Source organism: Tachypleus tridentatus, chromosome 13 (genome assembly GCF_004210375.1).
Source record: "Tachypleus tridentatus isolate NWPU-2018 chromosome 13, ASM421037v1, whole genome shotgun sequence".
Taxonomy (NCBI): domain Eukaryota; kingdom Metazoa; phylum Arthropoda; class Merostomata; order Xiphosura; family Limulidae; genus Tachypleus; species Tachypleus tridentatus.
This window is the reverse complement of record NC_134837.1, coordinates 37,421,895-37,443,197: the sequence shown is the minus strand read 5'-3', so window position 1 is coordinate 37,443,197 and position 21,303 is coordinate 37,421,895. Positions and strand designations below refer to the sequence as shown.

General features: G+C 34.3%; 1 protein-coding gene across 6 annotated transcripts in view; it reads left to right on the top strand.

Annotated features, from left to right (window-relative positions):
* The window catches only part of LOC143236993 (small conductance calcium-activated potassium channel protein 1-like), a 301,110-nt gene extending 281,254 nt beyond the window's left edge, over positions 1 to 19,856 (top strand). For 5 of the 6 annotated variants that reach the window (XM_076475773.1, XM_076475770.1, XM_076475772.1 and 2 more), the window contains exons 7-9: positions 5,793 to 5,920; positions 6,510 to 6,579; positions 8,612 to 19,856. In XM_076475773.1, coding sequence (XP_076331888.1) covers positions 5,793 to 5,920; positions 6,510 to 6,579; positions 8,612 to 8,968 — 555 coding nt within the window. In that variant the 3' untranslated portion in view covers positions 8,969 to 19,856. The remainder of the gene's footprint in view (positions 1 to 5,792; positions 5,921 to 6,509; positions 6,580 to 8,611) is intronic. The other variant, XM_076475775.1, reaches the window with a different exon arrangement.
* The last annotated feature ends 1,447 nt before the right edge of the window (positions 19,857 to 21,303 follow it).

Sequence of the window (21,303 nt, the reverse complement as noted above, 5' to 3'; positions counted from 1 at the left end):
AATTATAGTCCAAAACATGATGAGAGATGCCGTTGACTAGCTGTTTTCCCTCTAATTTATAAGTTCAAAATTTGTAACGACTAGCAAGATAGTTTTTGAATAACTTTACACAAATATCTAAGAAAAACAAACAAGTATGCATCAATACATCTACCTAGATATTAAACTTTATAAATGTTCAGTTTTATGTGCATTTTATAGAGGCATTCAGGAACATGTTTTATTTTGTATGAATGTTAAATTATTTAAATATTTTGTTTTTATGAAATACGGTGTTATATTCCGTGAATTCGTCTTAGTTTGACCGTGTCATTTCCTTTAGCGACTTATATTGAAATGTGGTATGTCAAAACCATAAACATTTTAGTAGTTTGTTTTTTTAGTTATGTAGAAGCAAAACAAATAAAAAATCTACGAAATTATTTCAGTGTGAGGCCTAACTGCATGAAACTATCATATGATGCATAACTAACATTTAAAAGTAATTATTTCAAGACACTATGCCTTATTCTATATTCTTTTCTACACAGATGTGAAATCACACTGTGAGTATTTTTTAATTATAGCTTCAAACGTCTTTTAGTGTAACTTTAGGACTTCATATTAAGGCTAAATCGCACTTTAGAAAAATGATGCTCTGGGTCTCGAGTTGCCTTCAGAATAATCTTCTTTATCACAGTCATGCTAAGTTTGATGTTCATAATTACATCATGTTCAGTCTTAGACCATACATTTTGACGAACTTTCCACAGACCCTCCAACGTGCATTTAAACAAATTGAATGCTCAGAAGTCCATTGGAGCCGAGTGGGGGTGTTGCGATTCCAGTTTCCACATATGTATTTCTCATTAAAAAAAAATTTAAACTTCATTTGGCTCTAAATTAATTATTAGTCTTACTGTAGAAATTACGTTTCTTGGAAATAGCTAAAACATGAACCTTTGGTCATAAGTCTACCCGTGGTAGCATTTATTGTTGAACTATCAATAAGTTATCGTGAACAAAATATATTGGTACTGAAATATTCTTCCGAACACGGTATATATTCACAGATTTTATAAAATGCGATTCATTCTACGTACAATAATAAATAATGGAAAGCTTGTTTGTTTTGAATTTTGTGCAAAGCTATACGAGGGCTATATGCTCTAGCTGCCACTAATTTAGCAGTGTAAGACTAGAGGGAAGGCAGCGTCATCACTACCCACTGCCAACTCTTGAGCTACTCTTTTACCAACGAATAGAGGGATTGACTGTAACATTATAACGCCCCCACGGCTGAAATGGCTATGGAAAGCTAAGTATACTTCAGTCGAGGTGAAAATTCAGTTTTCTGTTTTATTAATAACTTAATAATTAGTAAATAAAGCAAATGTCTTCATAATTCATCGTCTGTTGCAAATGAACTCCATAAAACTTCCCAGTTCAATAGGTGTGTGTGTGTGCGTGCGTATGTAGCCAATTTTTAAATTCATTTAACCCATTCATTACGGTAACGAAATAGTTTTCCAGGCAGTTGTTCCAGTAGAAATAAGAGTTTTTCACAAACTGATATAAGTATACATCATGAATCATTCGAAACTCACCGCAATACAAATTTTTATGTGTGATTTCTTCAGAAGTACGGTGTTAGAACTAAAATAGAAGTAGCTGCTCATCATTTACGTTATATTATTGTTGTTATTCAAGTGGTAAACATTTTAACTGTTTATTATATTTATTAGACACATTATAAACTAACTGTAAGAACACCGTACTACCCGGAAAAAAAAAGATAAGATATTATCTGACTGTACGTTTAACACGGGCAAGATAGAGTTATAATATTGTTTCAGTGTTACTTTCCAAAGAAACCTTATAACCGAGAGGCCCGGCATGGCCAGGTGGTTAAGGGTCTCAACTCGTAATCCCCATCGCATCAAACATGCTCGCCCTTTCAGTCGTGCGGGCGTTATAATGTGACGGTCAGTCCCACTATTCGTTGGTAAAAGAGTAGCCCAAGAATTGGCGGTAGGTGGTGATGACTAGCTGCCTTCCCTCTAGTCTTACATTGCTAAATTAGGGACGGCTAGCATAGATAGCCCTCGAGTAGCTTTGTGCGAATTTCAAAGTACAAATACAAATACAAAATATCTCCTTCGGCGAAAAACGTGTTATGACGTTCCGTAGAAAGACAGTCGTTTTCATACCCCTAGTGGTGTGACATAACATTATTTACCTCAAATACTACAATTAAGGCAGAGTTCATTTTGGAGGCACTGCCCACTCTGTCGATAATTCGTTAGTTTTCACGTTAAAATATGTTTTCGTAAACACACTAAAAGCAAAACTGTCACGTTTCAATGAAATTTTATTAAGGAAAATTCTCTCCTGATGTTGTAAAGCATGTCATCAAAATGCTAATCAAAACCCCACCAGCAAATAAACAAACTAGGGGAAGGTCACTTTCGTCGGAAGTATAAGGACTTAGCTAACATAAACAGGAACGAAACTTTTCTAGATGATCAGAGAAAAGTTGTAAGCTTCCAAACTTTTCAAAGTTTTATTTCCTAATCTTAATCGTTTGTGTGTGTGTGTCGTATTAATATCGGTTTGAAATTATTTGGGGGGAAACCCTACGCACGTGTGTATTGTGCGTGTTCACTCGTTTTGATCTACAGTTTCACGTGGAAAGTCTTTAAAAGTGTAAGTACAATTAATATATTTTATAATTGCCGTAAAACGTAATGCACGTGCCAAGTTAAGCGACACTTTTCTAATCTTGCCTAAATCTTCTGTTAGACTTGCCTAAAGCTTCACTTTGTAAATGTCTAGTTCTAATTGCTATGTTGTTATACATACAATTTACAACTTTGAAAATATCTCAAGAAATGTCTTTTTTGTTGAATCTAAAAATTACATGTTTCCATTTTCTGTAAAGTTAAACGCATTAGTTAGACGATTTTAAATGTAACAAATGCAAATCCATAAACGTAATCGTTCTTATCATTTCTTGAAACAAGTTTATACAGCAAAAATATTTTATTCATTATACCAAGGAGGCTACTTTGTATTTTATAACGTGTATATATGACAATACTAATCATAAAGCTTCACCATTTTTAACACTAACCACTGGAAATAATTGCGTGTCATGTAGCTTGAAATGTTCTGCAATTGGAGCCAGACAAGATGGCAAGTAGACAACCGGAAGCCATTTGTAGAACTTCTCTTTCGAGATGGATAGGAAGAGAGAAACTTCGCAGATATTTACTAGGTTTTGGAAACTATACTTTAGCATACTGACTATGTATTGGTCATGTAGAGCTTGATAGTAAAATGTCTGGTTACAGACTGATTGTTATTTTAGGTTTCGAATACTTTTTGATGCTAACATTCACAAACAGTATCTGCAACGTTTGGAAATTACAAAAATTGAGTATGTTATTTATAAAACCATTTTGGAGCCTCACCACGTACTTACAATTAGTTTCGTAACATTTTTTACTCATTTTGGCAGTAGTCCAACAGTGTGGTTTTTATTGTAAAAACAATCGTCATAAGGTTGTCATATCCTAAACAAACCAAGCCTCCCTGCAGGGTTTCCATAACCAATCTAGTGTTCAAGCACGGCGACTTCCCAACGTCTGCTTCAACAATCCGTCCCATTGCATATAAATCTATAAGAAACTTGGCCAGTATGTCTTCGTGTAGAATTTCTTGAGCTATTCGACTGCAGAACGGGAGGTTTGACTAGAAGTCTTATAATGACCTCGTTCACAGAGAAGTATCCTTCTTCTGTATGTGAAGCCTTGAACACATGGACTGCTTTCGCAACTGACATATGTATTCGTAAATTCTCGCCTATCAAAATAATCCATTTCTTGCTTAGAACCACACCGATACTACTTGACCCAGAAATCTCAATTCGATCCTCATTAAGTACGACGTATATCTCCACCTTTGAAATTCTAAATCCTCATTCTGATCATATCTTTATGATCGAAGTGTGTAAATATTTTGCACTAAATAGTTATTGTTTGGTGACATCACGCTACCCACATAATGCTAAACAATATCAAAATGTAGTTCTGATACATTCTGTTCCATCGCGTTTTAGTATCGCTGTACTTTGTCACGTGGCATGATGATTTGCGTACTTAAAGTTGATTTCATATAATTTACTGAACCGCCCGATACTTTATCACACAAATTACGTTTTACTGAAATGTTTGGAAGCTGTACTTTATGATAAACAGACAACTAGTTACTGTAGTGATTAAAAACTGTATTTTATGACCTTAACTGCAAGTCTAGTGTTTAGAAGCTATACATTTTTACACTAACTATATAATATATTTAATTACTAAGACTTTTTGTGCTCCATAGAGAACGTAATCAGAACAGTTGTGTATATATTATGTAAATATTGTCCACGGATAAAGTGCTATTGTAATTATTGTATATTTTTGTTCCTTAATCATTTTAGTGGGACATTAAATAAGCGAAATTTCCCATTTGAAATTTAGAGACAAGTATGCTTACTTTCATAAGCATTTGTCATCAATAATAATTACCACGGGCTGTGAGAAAAATAACTGATGTCGGACTCCTAAATGTAACAAAAAATAATATTTAAGATTTTTGGTTTCCATAATTTAGTATAATTCAGTCTGGTTTTGTTTATCCGTGCTGTGCTCACCATAGGCGTCGAAACCCAGTTTTTAGTGATATGAGGCTTTAAACGTGCCACCAGATGGCAGTTCGGTGCGTATTTTAATTAATCTTAAAAGCTACTAGAGTTCGTTGGAAAGTTTGCATGATCAAAGTAACGTTAAACGGTTCGTTTTGAATTTCGCGCAAAACTACACGAGGGTTGTCTGCGCTGCCTTCCCTCTAGTCTTACACTGCTAAACTAGGGAATTTTCTAAACTAAATTCCTTTACCAATGAAGTGGTATTAACCGTCGCATTATAACGCCCCCACGGCTGAAAGGGCGAGCATCTTTGGTATGACGGGGATTCGAACCCGCGACCCTAGGATTACGAATCGAGTGCCTTAACCACCTGGCCATGCTAGGCTTACGTTAAATGGAAGGTGAACGTATTTGAACGTATGGAGATGTGAAAGGTCTAACCTTTTTTTTACTTCACTTTGAATAGATTTCCACAAAATATGTCTTCGGCGATTCCTTTTATATATTCATGAAATTTACCAATATTTACCAATATCTTGGTAAAGGAAAAACAAAACAAAATGGATTCCAGTTATATAGACATATTTTCGAAGAACATGATTTACTTTTGAAAATACGTTTATTTTGTTTATCATTTCATTTTTATGCTTTCTTTGATAAACGCGCGACAAAATTTCGAGTAAATTTTTAGAGTTAATATTTTTAACAACTGTCCTTATAATTTAGTACGTGCTTTTAAAACTTGTAAAATATAAGTTGTTTGTTTGTTTGTTTTTGAAATTCGCGCAAAGCTACACGAGGGCTATCTGCGCTAGCCATCCCTAATTTAGCAGTGTAAGACGAGAGGGAAGGCAGCTAGTCATTATCACCTACCGCCAACTCTTGGGCTACTCTTTCAGCAACGAATAGTAGGATTGTCCACAACATTATAACGTTCTCATGGCTGAAACGGTTTGGTGTGACGGAGATACGAATAAAAACATAAATAAAGTGCAATGATATAAAACCCAGTTTTCCTTACAACATTTTTATGACTAGAAAAATACTAAACTTTTTTTCTGCATAATGAGATTCAAGGATATTTAGATCTTAATAAGAAATTGGTTTATTTTTCTAGCTCAAAAATGCAGCTGCTAATGTGCTACGAGAAACTTGGTTAATTTACAAAAATACAAAACTTGTCAAACGTGTTAGCCCCGGAAAGGTTCGAACTCACCAGAGGAAATTTCTTCTGGCGATTTACAGGTAAGTGAACTTGTGTATTTAATACTTAAAGATGGCTGTAATATCTTAAAAATTGTAGGTGTGTCTAACCATCGTGTAATATTAATTTATCAGTGAGGTTGTCGCAAAAGCTTAACTAAGACATGATTGTTTAAGACTTAAAGCTCCAACAGAGGTCACTCACTACCAAGGGTAAATGATTTTGCTGACGATAATGTTTATTTGGGCTATCTGCTGTGTTCACCGCAGGGAATCGAACCCAGAATTTTTGCGTTGTAAGTCTGCAAATTTACCGCTGTCCCGCCGTGGAATAATACGAATTGCTGTTGTACAACATTCGAGAGAGCTTCATTTTTGAATAGTTGTCAGTGATTTAAGCGCAGTTTTTATTCAAGTGAAAATTTTTGTGCTTTGACCAACTTTGTAATGCCTTTTTTGCTTTACAGCTATAATATAGACATGATCTTTAAATATTATCGTAGTTGTGCAAGTAAAAAAACATGGTTTAACAATGTTTAGTTTTTTAGCAATTTTTGACAAATCATATCCCATTATTGAAGTTTAAAGATGAGAGATATAAATGTTTGGTTTTTTTTTTTTTTTCCCATAGTCTTAGGAAAGTGAAAATGGACCAACGGAAGCTACTTGACAATTCATCAACCATTACGGATATGGCAAAGGTAAGATATATCTTTTTCCTGGCAACTTCAAATTATCTGACGTAAAAAGCGCGAGTCTTTTGTGTGGTTTAGTCGATCATTCTGAGACAAATGTCCACTTTTTATTATACAGGGTGGTCCTTTATCCCTACCCATCCATATATTTTATGTATCCAGTGTATCTGTGTGCTGTCCCTCATTCTCGCTGCATAATATTATGCGACGCCATGTTCTGTGAGACGTTTTCCTCAACATAGCAGGGTTTGTTGTTCCTAAGGCCGTGGTAACAGCTGCCTTCAACTCATCATTAGTATTATTGAATATAACATAATAACATATGGATGGGTAGGGACTTACGGGCCACCCTGTAGAATTGAAAAAAAAATGCAATAAGGTTTCAGTTTTGGGAGATTATCATATCCAGATTAAACGAACCTCTTTTAACACGAATTATAATATTCAACTAATATTTGACAAATGAAAGACTGAAGAACATATGAACGAAAGGTGGCGCTTCTCTAAATTGATAAACCTATAACTTGAATAACTTCGCTTACTTGTTATAGTTTTTTTATGTTTTTACAAGCATTTCTCGCGACTTAAACTCAGTTGTTTGTTCTAAAATTTAGGTACTGATCTTTTCGATGCTGTAGATTTGCAGTCTGTATTACTTCAACAATTAGATACTGATTTTTTCGATAATATAGGTTTGCGGTCATACTAATAAAATATTAGTCTGTCAGCTAGAACTGTTCGTAGGAGACTAAAATTCTGTCGGGTTTTGTGAAGGTAACTGTCGGTCAACATGATAATAAAAATTATGCAATTGACATATTAAGTTCTTAAAATTTGCCTCACGATTGTATAGGAGTCCGGGGGGGGCACTTGCCTCCTGAAAAAAATGAGAAACATATATCTCTCTTTATTCATTCAGCATACGTATATGCATTTTTATTCAGTTCACAATTACACACTACTTTGCCTCTCCTGAAAATATTTTGCCCCTCCTTTGAGAAATTTCTCCGGACGCCCTTGTTTACGAGCAATTGTAGTAAAGATGTATGGCTTAGTGAATCGTAAGATCACGTAAAAATAGGAAAATATTAACGTGTGTACTTGCACCTTAAAATCGCCCATAAGTTAAATTCTACTACTTGAGACGTTTTCAATCCACGGTTATTGAAGCCTCAAGTCAACTTTAATATTAGAGTATGAATGTGCTGATTTTTTTCTTATAAATATTCAAAATACAACAATTTATGTTGCACGTGTTTGAACGTTGTCGGGTGTATAAAAATACGATTAAAAAGTAAGCTTGCATTATTTGCTTCCTGCTTTTTAACTGTATTTTTCTAGACATTTTAATCGCATTTGAGTTACTTTTTTTTTAGAACCAGACTATCGAGATGATACAAATATCAAAGTTTTTGGATCATTACTTCTAAGAGGATATGTACACTATGTTTTCACTCTATCTAACCTATTAAGAAATTATGTGTACCATGTTTTCACTCTATCTAACCTATTAAGAAATGGTGTACACTGTCATATTACTTTGTCTGAAGTCAACCAACTGACACAAATGATTATTTTTATAAATCTCCCGACAGTCTGAACGATATCGCACCTATTTCGTATTTTATGATCTGGTCCCATTAACTTAACGGCATTACCAATCTGTTTGTGTGTGATTTCTGTATTATCTTCACCACTGCCACATCTGGTTTATGACTGAGATTTTTCTACACATATTTCGCTCACATAACTATTCATCACTGATTTAACTGGTTTATGATTTCCTTTTATTCGCATATATACCATCAACGTAATTATTTTTATTCTCTTCACTACTGACATGGCACGATTATAGTTGTTTTCTCAGCATCCTCTTAAGTATTTATTGGTTAATAATATTTTTGTATTCTGTTCACCACTGACATAACTAGTTCGTGATATTTATGTATTACATTCATCACTAACATAACTAGTTCACTATCTTTTATGTATTAGCTTCAGTACTGACGTCATTGGTTCATGGTTGTATTCTCTACAGACACAAACCACCGTGTATGAGATTGTGTCCGACATTAATCAACGCCAGGAGATACTTGCAGAAAGAGTGACCTCTCTGGAGGAGAGGCTTGGGTGTATTCAGGAACAGCTCGACGCACTCCCGGAACTGATCACCCGCTCACTAGTCCAGCAACTGTCACGGACCGCACGTGGCACCCAATCTCCAGTCATCCAACCTCAGGCTGCTGAGAAGAGAAACGCTTACCTACATCCAGATGATGCGGCAACTTTGGGATCACGACATACATGGTCATCTGTCACGCTTCCATCTACACAGACTGGACGCGGGGGTCTACTTCCACCTCTAGTGCCTCGAGCAGGCTCGACCGAGAACTGAACAGAACTGAAAGGTAAAGCCAGTGGCAGTTAAAACACAACCGTAATAAGTCAGAATGCTGGGAAGTGTTACAATCGTACACAGTGTGATACAGAAGTTCTCTTGAATGTTACGGTAGTCGACTAAGCCAATTAACCTCAATACCATGATAACGTAGTCCCGTGACAACCTTGTCGTGACTGTCACTTTACAACACCGGTATATGAGTAACGTAATGTAAGAGCCAGTGTGCATCAGGTCAGAATCTCTCTCAACACCGTTATCGAGTAAAAGGGCCATTCTTTTCAACATTGATAAGATGTGAAATTGCGAAGTCATCCTTAAGATATGGTATTTTCAACACTCGCACAATCCTGGCCCTGTACTGTCGGTCATTTTATCTCAGCAGTCATTTTATGTAATGGTTCTGTTGGAATGTTATCAAGATATGTAGCGTAGTCAGGCGACCAGTGTTGTTCATATTTTTTTCCTTAACCAAGTATTGGTTTAACGCCGTTACTTGGTTCTTACTTCTAACACCGACATTTTTCTTTAGGCAGCAAGTTTTAGCTGCATCAGTTGCTAGACGCAAATAATATGGCCTAATGGAACAAGAGGCAACACCAAAATCTGTTGAAATTAACACTGTTTGAAGTTGACAAAGTTATAACTTTGCCAGAGTGTCATATAGATCTGTTAGACTAAATAAATATCCAGCGTCTTCAAACAATTATACCTTAAGTGTCATCTAGGTCCTTTGAAATCAACATCCGTCATCAGACCACTGTAGCGTCTACTAGACTCAACTAGTCTAGTAGTCTAGATTGCAAAGCAACTTACAATGTTATGCTATCTTTTAATATCAGTTGTCGAAACCTGCAAAACTTAACATCATAAATTAATTTAAACAAAATAAATGTTGTTTAGAACTTTTCCTTCTCAATGTCTGTATTACATAGCAACAAAGGTTGCTCGTCATGTCTTGTTTATTGGGATATTTGCTTCTAGTGAATTCATTCGGTTGTTGCAACGTTTTAGCATGATAGTCATTCACAAGGAACAAAAATATGTTATTATTAAATTGAACTTATCGCTTTCAGATCATAAACGTGTTCTTAGTTTTATGTTCGCAAGAACCAGAACATTAATTAGTTTCTATTGTAAAAAAAAGAAAAAGTGATGCAAATAATACTACATCTTTCAGCTGAGTTCGGATCCTTTTAATCCTTTAAATATCTGCGGCTTATGATGTGGTCTGAAGTACATGGATGTTTCTCTTACAAATTGGAGATCATATCTCCGAGTCTGGTTCATCTGATGAATGTGATTAGCAGTTTAAAAAGTTTGGAATATTGATGTCGGAGAGAATCACAAAGCTCCATTTTGGGACCTTGGTAGATTTAACACTGTAACAAAATTACATCCTGTGCTCCTTGCTTATATGCTAATTGAATTATGTATTTTGTTGTTGTTTGGCAGAACGACTTTACCGTGTTTATTTTAAGAGAAATTTATAATTTAAAGAAAAAATTGGGGGTATGTAAGAAAACCAAATGTTCTTATCATTGTTGGGAAACTCGCATTTTGTTCTTTATGTTAAAATTACAAATCTCGCAAAATATAGATTCAGCTGATAAATGACTGACACTAGCAAGAAGATATTCATAGCTTCTTCTGAGTTTAATAACTGTTATAATATTAAACCACCACGTTTCTCTTCCGTTGTTGAAGATAAGAAAAGACCAACTTTCAGGACCATCAGAACTTCCATGTTCATTAGAGTATCGGAGACTGGCACAAAATGATCATAGCAATATTTTGTGACACGCTAAACTTGAATGTAATTTTTCTGTCTTCAATGGTTCTTCTTTGGACTTCAAGGAATATTTTCTTCATGAAGTTTAACAACAGTGAAGATATTCAAATGTAAAACATTCACGTGCTAAGGAAATTATTTCCTAAAATACCTCTTTTTTTATTATTGCGTCTTATGGAGCCTATTTTTTAATGTTTTAAGTTTCTGCAATTAAAAAACATTTAAGCTCTCTAAAACTAAGCAAAACTTAACCTTCAAACACATCCATTTGGTTATTTATGTCTAAGCCACGTTGTGTCCAAATGAATAGTAGAAAGACAGTTTAAACCTTTTGAAGATTCATAATGAAGCATTCTGATTTCTAGACTCTTGTCGGCAAAAAAAAATGCAACCTTAACGGTGTTATTATAATATCTTCCAATAATCGGTGGATCTGTTAAATTTTAGGAATAGAATGTCTTTATGTATAATTATTTGAAACCTGTAACAGTTCAAAATTTTTATTCATCGCAAGAAGATATTCGAAAAAAAGGTAAATGATTATTTATGTTTTTTTCTTTTTTGTAATTTTATCCTTAACTTCATTCAAGATGATGAATTATAGAAGACGATGTGTGAACAGAACCGTCCACCATTTACAATCTTACTATACGGAACGGTGTAGGACGCTTTATGTTTACATGATTTCAGATCATGCCATCATGAATCTAATCCTATTTAGTTACAGTTGCAGTGACAACGATGTAGCAGTTAACCGCGAGGTGCAAACGTCTTCATATGACGTCACCGTTTGGTAATGCTAAAGACACTGAATGCTTGTTGCTGGCCCGGCATGGCCAAGCGCGTAAGGCGCGCGACTCGTAATCCGAGGGTCGCGGGTTCGCATCCCCATCGCGCCAAACATGCTCGCCCTTTCAGCCGTGGGGGCGTTATAATGTTACGGTCAATCCCACTATTCGTTGGTAAAAGAGTAGTCCAAGAGTTGGCGGTGGGTGGTAATGACTAGCTGCCTTCCCTCTAGTCTTACACTGCTAAATTAGGGACGGCTAGCATAGGTAGCCCTCGAGTAGCTTTGTGCGAAATTCCAAAACAAACAAACAAACAAACAAACGCTTGTTGCTACACTCAATATCTTGAGCGATTGTTCCTTGTAAACGTTCCACTAATCAAGATTGATTTTTGTACGTTTTGCTGTTAATATAGAGGTGAATAGAGTCTGGAAAGAAGCAAAATATTTTTGTGTGGACTGAACACGTGGATTTATCGAAGTTGTTGTATAAGACCTGTTATAAAGCGGCTGATTCTCTTATTGTGAAAACAGTAGACTAGTCTACTTATTACTCATAATGATAGGCATATCTACAGTATCCCGATGAGCCAGCTACGCGCACTAAAGGTTTTTTTTTTGTTTTCTTCTGCAGATAATTTGCATATGAATGCTTCATCTTTAGAATGAAAAGGTATATTTCTGTCTCTTTTCGTCAACGATAGATCTGTTAGAATAGTTTAGCAGCAATACAGACTATTGGATTTTTTTTTTTTTTTAAGTGGTGTGTGTTGACAAAATTCTATAGGATTTAGAAATGTACTAAAGTTCCTCTACTCTTTTTGACACAAAGCAGATGTTTAGTTAATCGTGAGACACAGAGGATGGAAGTCTATCCATAAAAAAACAGCCATAGGTGTTTCTATTACCATAATCTTTTACTCGTGAATTGTAGTTTACAAAAACAAAAAACAACACTTTCTTTTCTCTTATCCTTATGATTATTGTAATTGATTATAGGAAGTGTGCTTCTAAAATTGCTTACACAGGAGTAGATTATGTATTGCTGAAAAGGTCCAAAATATTCAGGCGTTGTTGAAACTTTTTGCGTAAATATTTGGAGAACACGTCTAACTTTAAAATATGGTTTTTATAAATCCATCGTAAAGATTGCTATGTCAAGAGGCGATATTTGCTCCCCTGGTGGTGTATATTAATCCCAAAGTAAAATGTTCTTCACAGCCCTGTGTTTAATTACATATGCATATATCATAGATGCTCTTCCAATCATCAACTGTTTGTTTTAAGTACACACATTAACATTTCCTTGTTTCATGTCAATAACCTGAACAAACACATAATCGTCAAGGATATTTTTTTTATTGACGAATTATGGCCTATGATATTTAATTCATAAATTTAATATCCACTTAAAAATGAAATTTTCATATATATCCTTTCACACAAATGAACAAACCATGCATTTAAAGAGCCTTATCTTTCACCATTAAAAATTTTACTAGTAAATACAAGTATTACTTTATAACACGAATGTCATACAGTGAATGTCATTAGGAAACGTTAATGAGTCGCTTTCTTTTCACTGATATCGCCTACAGCTTTACGTTCAAAAAGTGAAAAAAAAATACGCATGGTGAAATTAGAAGTTAATTATGGCTTTCAAAACATTACATTACAATTTAATGCATGTATATGTATATATATGGTGCAGCCTATTGTTTATCCAAAGATATAGCATTACCTTGGTCTAACTAGGAGAACATCATTTTAAGTAGTTCATAGTGTTGTTTCACACTGAGAAAGGAAAGATATAACTTTTTCTAATATGTTCTTGTTTTTATATACGAACTGAACATTCAAATAGCTCGTGATTTATCTCCACATTTATATAGCGTTCCAGTATAAAATTCAAAGAAAATTCGTAATTTATCAGGCATGCATTTAATTTCTATTAGTGAATTCTCATATTTAGTGTAAACTGGTTTCAAACCCATGCTTGCACGTGATTGGGTAGCCGTCCGTTTTCACGCAGAAACGTCTGATTCTTAACGAAGTTTTCGGAAACAGACGTCTGAGACAAGAAACACAGCTATCACGTGCTCTCTAACTTTTGTGTTCCTATAGCAACAGACACAAATCTGGACCAACTCTAAAGCTACCAAGGCACACGTATTTTAAGTGCAGTAAGTGTCATTGGATCATGTGGTGTTGCCACTTTATGTGAATGGTATAAAAAGTTACATACATCGTTAGATTACAGAACGAGTTACAAGATCGTACATAATTCACTTCAACTCGAGCATTTTCAAAAGTTGAAAACGTAAAGAATACGGACTTACTGAAATGTAAAAGGGAAAAACAAAACGAAATAGACTATAGGCGGCAATAATTGGTTGTTGATTTAAATCTTTGTTAGGATTTAGTTTCAATAACACATTGTACATATTGCCTAATATTAGTTCTTTTTCAAAGCTACAGTTTACTTCTGTATTAACGTAAGTGACGGAAACGTTAGGTACAAGTTTTTTTTCGGAATTTAAGGTGGCTTAAAACAAATAGGTTAGTAGAAACACATTTAAATATTTGAGCTTGCAAATAAACCCAAGGCATTTCAAGTTAACTAAACTGTCGATTTTAGTTGTTTATTTTATATCGCCTACACGTGCTGTATGTTAAATTTAAGCAGCGTATCAAGCAGCAAAATTATTAAATTTCCATAATTAGATCATATTACCGAATTCAAGTGGCCATTTCCGATAAATTTAAAACTGTCACGAAAGGTGTAGTCAGTGTAATACTTCCATTGAAGAGAGTCAGAAATGCGATTTGAACGGACTACACGATTGATTATTTATGACTTGCACGCATGGTAAAATTTGGTTCACGCCTATTCGTAAAAATGATCATTTAAGGTGTTTCACATAAATAAATTAAGATAAAAATGCAGATAAATTCGTTATTTAATTCTCTGTTTGAAGGATTTCTCGATTTTAGTACGTGTCTAAAACAGTTATTTAGAAGTTAGGCCAGGTATAAATTAATATTTTCATGGAACATTAACGGTATTGGAACTTTATTAACTCGAAATATATAAATTGTTACATCACTGAGAGCCTTCCGCTGGTACAGCGGTATGTCTTCGAATTTACAACGCTAAAATCAAAGGTTCGATTCCCCTCGGTAGGCCTAGCAGATAGCCCGATGTGGCTTTGTTATAAGAAAACATGTACATCACTGAGTAATCACAATATAGAGAGAATACAATCGTATCTTTTCCACGCTAGATATTTAACAGAAAAAAATTGGGGAAGGTATTTTAAAGTGTACGCACCTTACTTTCCCTCGCCATTATCACGTATAATTACCTCTGTTCCTTAGTTTTAATTTAGGCATGGCATGGCCAAGCGTGTTATCGTAATCTGAGGGTCGCGGGTTCGCATCCCCATCGCGCCAAACATGTTCGCCCTTTCAGCCGTGGGGGCGTTATAATGTAACGGTCAATCCCACTATTCGTTGGTAAAAGAGTAGCCCAAGAGTTGGCGGTGGGTAGTAATGACTAGCTGCCTTCCCTCTAGTCTTACACTGCTAAATTAGGGACGGCTAGCACAGATAGCCCTCGAGTAGCTTTGCTTTGTGCGAAATTTCAAAACAAACAAACAAAAGTTTTAATTTTTTTTAAAAAACTGCACCCGACCCTGTGAAATAATAAATTTTCATTCGTATTCTTATGTTATAGCGTCCCCAGCAGTATTTCTGCGGACTCGCAACGCCTGAAAACGTTTTTCGATGCTCGTGATGGGCAAACAATGGATGGCCCATAGTGTAGTTTTGTGCTTAATTAATTACAAACAAACCGTCAATAATTGTTTTATTTTTACATACATTTAAGACAATATCGTGGTAAATTCGTTCCCTTTTCTTATAAAAAAAATATGTTAATATAGATTTCCAAGTACATTCCTATTTACTGTAGGTTTCTTAGATTTGTGTTTTTTGAGTGCTCGAATCTAGAGTGTATTATAAAAACTCGAAACGCTGATATCATTTCACGGCCTTCGCATTACACTCGTAAAGGTACAAAGCAAAATCGAGCTAGATTAGGTATTAGTAATTTAATGACATAAACAAACGATTGTTTTCAGGGGAAAAAATCTAAATAATCTCCGTACACTTTTTAGACTGTTGGGAAACTGTAATAGCTGGAGAGGAAATCTGAGCGTCGCGAGTTCGAATCCACATTGCACCAAACATGTTCGCCCTTTCAGCTGTGGAGGTGTTATAAGTGATGGTCAATCCCACTATTCGTTGGTAAAAGAATAGCCTAAAAGTTAGCGGTGGGTGGTGATAACTAGCTGTCTTCCCTCTAGTCTTACACTGCTAAATTAGGGACGGCTAGCATAGATAGCCCTCGAGTAGCTTTGTGCGAATTTCAAAAAACAAGCGAACGTAGTGTGCAATTAATTGCAATTTCTATAACTGTAAAAATACTTGTAGAGATGAAAATTCACATATATATGTAAGTCAGTTCAAGTGGATAACTATTTAAAAAAAACGTATTTAAGATTATAAAATTCTATTCCAGAGTTGATAAATAAACGTATTTACTGGAATATTCTTCATTATTTAGGGCATTTGTTACTAGTCCTGTATGTATGAGATGCAATAAAATGTCGTATGTTTAAAAAATGAAGTTAAAACATAACTGTGCTGTTGAAAAGAAAAACATTACGAAACGTTCTGGCAAACACACAAATTAATGACAAAACAGTGTGGCCAAAACCGTTTAGAATTTAATTTGTGATGCTTCATTCTGAAAATTATTGATGTGTGGTATTAAGTTGGACGTAATTACGTATTTTAATTAACAAGTTGAAGCTCCTGTATAAATGGGTTATCATCACAGTGTTGTGATATCAAATGCTTCAAAGGCCTGACTAAACGTAGTTGAGGCCTATCATGGCCAGGTGGTTAAAGCGCTCGAGTCGTAATCTGAGGGTCGCGGATTCAAATATCCGTCACACCAAACATGCTCGCTCTTTCAGCTGTGAGGGCGTTATAATGTGACAGTTAATTCTACTATTCGTTGGTAAAAATTGGCGTTGCGTGGTGGTGACTAGCTGCCTTCTCTCTAGTCTTACGCAGTTAAATTAGGGACGGCTAATAAAGATAGCTTTTGTGTAGTTTCGCGCAAAATTCAAAAAACAAATAAACAAACGTAACGTAGTTGTTAGGTTATACGTTTATTGTTCTTATTTGTTCACAACTTTTACTCAGAAATCGTGCAAGAAAGACAGACCGAAATCACATAATCGTATTTTGAAAAGTCTTGTTTAACGAGATATAGGTAATATAAACTGACAAATGGCATTTTATGTTTATTTCGAATTTTGTACGTCGGTGGGAAACAATTAATTAGTCTTCATGCCTGTCTATCGTTAGTTTCTACCAGTTTTATGGTTCGTACATCTGGATAATAGTTGATTCATTATTTGCTAAACATTTCTTTACTTGGGTTTTAGTAGTTACTTTTACTGTTGAAAGCCTATATTTAAGTCTTTTTTTATATACAGTTTATTTATTTTATAGATATATGTTTCATATTTTGCTGAGGTTTTTCTGATTAGATTTATCGTAAAATGTGTTTTTGGAATAAAAGTTTGAACTGTGATCTTTAAAACCTGTGGAGTTTATTGGAGACTGGGGGTTGTGTTGCTTCGGAACATCAACTACGTTTCGAGGATTATGGGAAATTGAACTTAGTGTTGCAGAAACTGCTAAAAGTGGGTTTATTGTTTATATTCATAACATTTTTTCGTTTAATAATGTGTTTCTTCAATCTTGCATGAATCATACAGTGGATTCTACTGATTCACAACTTACTTAGGCCTACATTTCTTATTAATTTAAGAAACGACACCCTTGAATATTATATTGTCTAGTAGTTCTTTAAAATATTTAGGATAACCCAAATTTCACACATTTGTGCTGAACTGTTATGTTTGTGATTTAACATTTTCCGAACCTCTATAATATGCAAGAATTTCTGCACTTGTCAAAGGAGTTGTTCTGACCAAAACTGCTATTTACATCTTATGGAAGACATAATTAAAACAGAGGCTTCCTATGCATGAACTAAACACAATAATAAATATTGCCGGTTGTAGGATTTGGAAGGTTAATTCTGTAGCATTGTTTTTGTTCAACTTGAAATGAAATCGGATGAAACCTGAGACAAAAGTAAACTGGATACTGTGCGTTAAACTTGAAAATTTATATATCTGCGACTCTGAACGCCTAGTATTTGTGTGAATGCTACATTTTACACACATCTGATATTAAATACAAAAAGTATAAATTAGGAAGAGTAGTGTTAAATAAAGAAAGAAAAATTTGTAATTCTAATGTTAAAACATTATACACAATAATTAGACCTCTTGGGGGTCGCGAGCAGGTTTCCGGAGGGATCACAAACTGCCTGTACTGAGTCGAAATTTATATATTGAGTCCTCGAGGTGGTATCTGGGAGGTGCACATATCACCTTTGTTACGTACTCTGACGAGCTGGGCCAAGCCACATCAAGAATTTTTAATCGATTATGTAAATGTGAATACATAGATTGTGGTGTAAAACAGAAAGTTTAGAAACGTGCTCTGTGCCTACAAAACATCATAAATTATTACAAAAGTTACTTTAATCTGAGTTCTATATTTTATTGTAAGTAAATAAGAGGTTATAAATTACAGTAGTTCTTGCTTTAAAAAAATTACTTTTTTTGTGTTTTCAGGTGACTTGTGTGAGTGAGAAAATGTTCAAGAAAGCTTGTGTGGCAGTTTGCCAAAAATATAAATCTTTCCACGTGCTACATGACGTGTAACACTAAAGTTGACAAGACACGATCACCATGTTGGGCTTAAATGACCATAAAACTATCAAAAATAGCGTTTTATTCCACATTTGAGGAATAGTCTAAATAGCCTGATTAACTATAGTAATGATAAAAGGCCTGTTTCAATGGCTGCTCTCTTCATACAAGTTTTTGAGATGCTAGTATATAAAAAGTATAATAATATATTTCTTACTGAAGTCTAGACCATTTAAAAGGAGCGTGTGTTATTTTATTGTCTTTGCTTGTTTAAAAAGTGTATGTAGTTATCTAACGCTATCACTTGTGGCCTGTGATATTCCTTATAATTAATGAAGATATATAAGAAGCATTAAGTTTAATAGACTATTTTCTTGTTGAAAAGATCACATTAGAAATGCCATCTATGTCGCTAAATGATAGAGCAAATATGGCGCACTCTAGTGACAAGTTCTCATTCACGAAACACTGTGGAGATTCTGCATGCATAGACGGGCTAACGAATCGATATAACTTTTTCATTTGTCAAATGTGTACAGTTAGTATGACTTCCATATAAGGGTCTGCACGTGACAGCTGATCTTTAGCATAATTAAAACTAGATAAATAATCTTTGTATGTTTTATATTTAATGCTTTGTTGTTGGTAGTCTAACAACCTACGCTGTGTTAACAAACTCTTTTTTTTTCTAAGATTTTCTACAGATTTCCAGGTCCAGATGTTATGAGTTAACATCAAATGACATTTTAAGAGTGATATATATTGAAATACTAAAGTTATCTTTAGAATTCTTAAAATATATTTTTAATTCAGATGCATTATAAACCGAACTTCTAACGAACCAGTCAGTATATAAATCATAATTTATGTAATTCAAATGTGAGTTTCTTGGTCAAGGACTTCACCTATTCAGTACAAATGATTTGTAACGGTAGCTAATTTGATTATAAATTATACTCTGAATCCACGAAATGACCAGTGGTTTACAAAGGTATTGATTTTGAGCATAAGACATGAGATTTTATTTTTTAAAAAAATTTGCAGGTTCTCATTCAAAATAGCTTCATAACTTCTAGTCTATTTAGTTGCATAGAATGTAAGTTATATACCAGTTTTGTTTGGAGATGACTCTCAAATAAATAGGGCTGGTTTTATGCCAAAGTCTTGAAAGAATTATGTAAATAGTGATAGATCTCAGTAATATTTTAAATATCTATGGATGTTTCCATTCACAAAGCTAAAGTCGATTTTGAAAGGCACATATAGCTACAAACACAGCTTTGCTTTTGGACCCAGCAAAATCTATATTTCGAATACATTTGTGGTTATATATATATATATATATATTATATATATACTTGGCTAGAATTCTTTCTCGAAAATTTATCGAAGCTATAATAATATTATCATATAAATGTATCTTTATCGAAAAAATACAAAATTTGACAGAGGTTTGTATAAAAAGAACTAAATAAATAAGTTATTTATTAAAAACTTGTGAGTTTCAGTACATTTTAATTATACAAACACACACACCATTTTTCTCTCGGTAAATGTGCACACTATTTCCACAACCGAGTGTTGAAATGGATTGCATTGCTTCAATCTGTGTTACGTATTTCGATATCAAACAAAATTCACAAGATGGACTTTCATTATGCCTTTTGTATTATAAGTGATATAAATTATTAGGGTAAAAATGATGGAATAAAACATAAGTGATGGAAATTTTTTTTATGATAATCTTATTTTAATCTACGCAGATCTAACTAACTCCAGTCCTATCCAGAAAAAGAAACTTGAAAGTCATAGTTGTATCAAATTGGATCTTATGAACATGATTTACGATTTTCTTTAAATTTTGCTTCTTTCTCTCATGTACTATGAAACAAACTTTATTCTAACGTCATTTAGTTTTTCTTTGCATCTCTTCTTTTTCAATAGGTGCTTCACGTGCCGTTAAATAAGATTCCTGTTATTATAACATTAGTTGCAGATATTTTGATAGCGGTAATCATAAAATTTGCTATTTCACCAAAATTCAAAAGAAGTAAAGATTACCCTATCAAAATTGCCCCATGCTCTGACCTTTGTTTCTTTTGTTTTTGAATTTCGCGCCAAACTACGCGAGGGCTATCTACACTAGCCTTCCCTAATTTAGTAGAGTAAGACTAGAGGGAAGGCAGCTAGTCATCACTACTCACCGCCAACTGTTGGGCTACTCTTTTACCAACGAATAGTGGGTTTGACCGTCACATTATAACGCCTCCACGGCTGAAAGGGCGAGCATGTTTGCCGTGACGGGGATTCGAACCCGTGACCCTCATATTACGAATAGAGTGCCTTAACCACCTGGCCTTGCCGGGCCCTATTTGGAAGTTAAACTATGACATAAGTAGTCAGAAATGTTTGAACCAAATAAATCGTCAGTGAATACGTGTATAAACAAGTACTCAGTTATTCAAGCGAGATAATTACATCAGTATGTTAGTGATATCATAATTACAGGCAGAGTTATTGAAACTAAAAATGAATATGCTGCAAAGAAAATTTAAGAAGCGGTAACAAATATCTGAGAAACACAATTATTTTTAATAAAATATAACACTTAAATTAGGTTGAGTTTGAAACCTGATAGCTTATTACTACTCCCAAAACAGTAACGTAGTAATGAATGTTCAGTGCATATCTTCTAAGTCTTAATAAGAATTAGCTCAGCGATAAGTTTCAAATCTTATAACTATAAAATTCGAGTTTGATACCCGTAATAGGCAGAGTATAGATAGCTCATTGTCTAACACTGCATTTAAAAATAAAAACTAATACAAGAAATAACGTAAAGCCCAAGGACTAAAGGAATATTTGTTTGGAATTTTACATTCACAAGTTT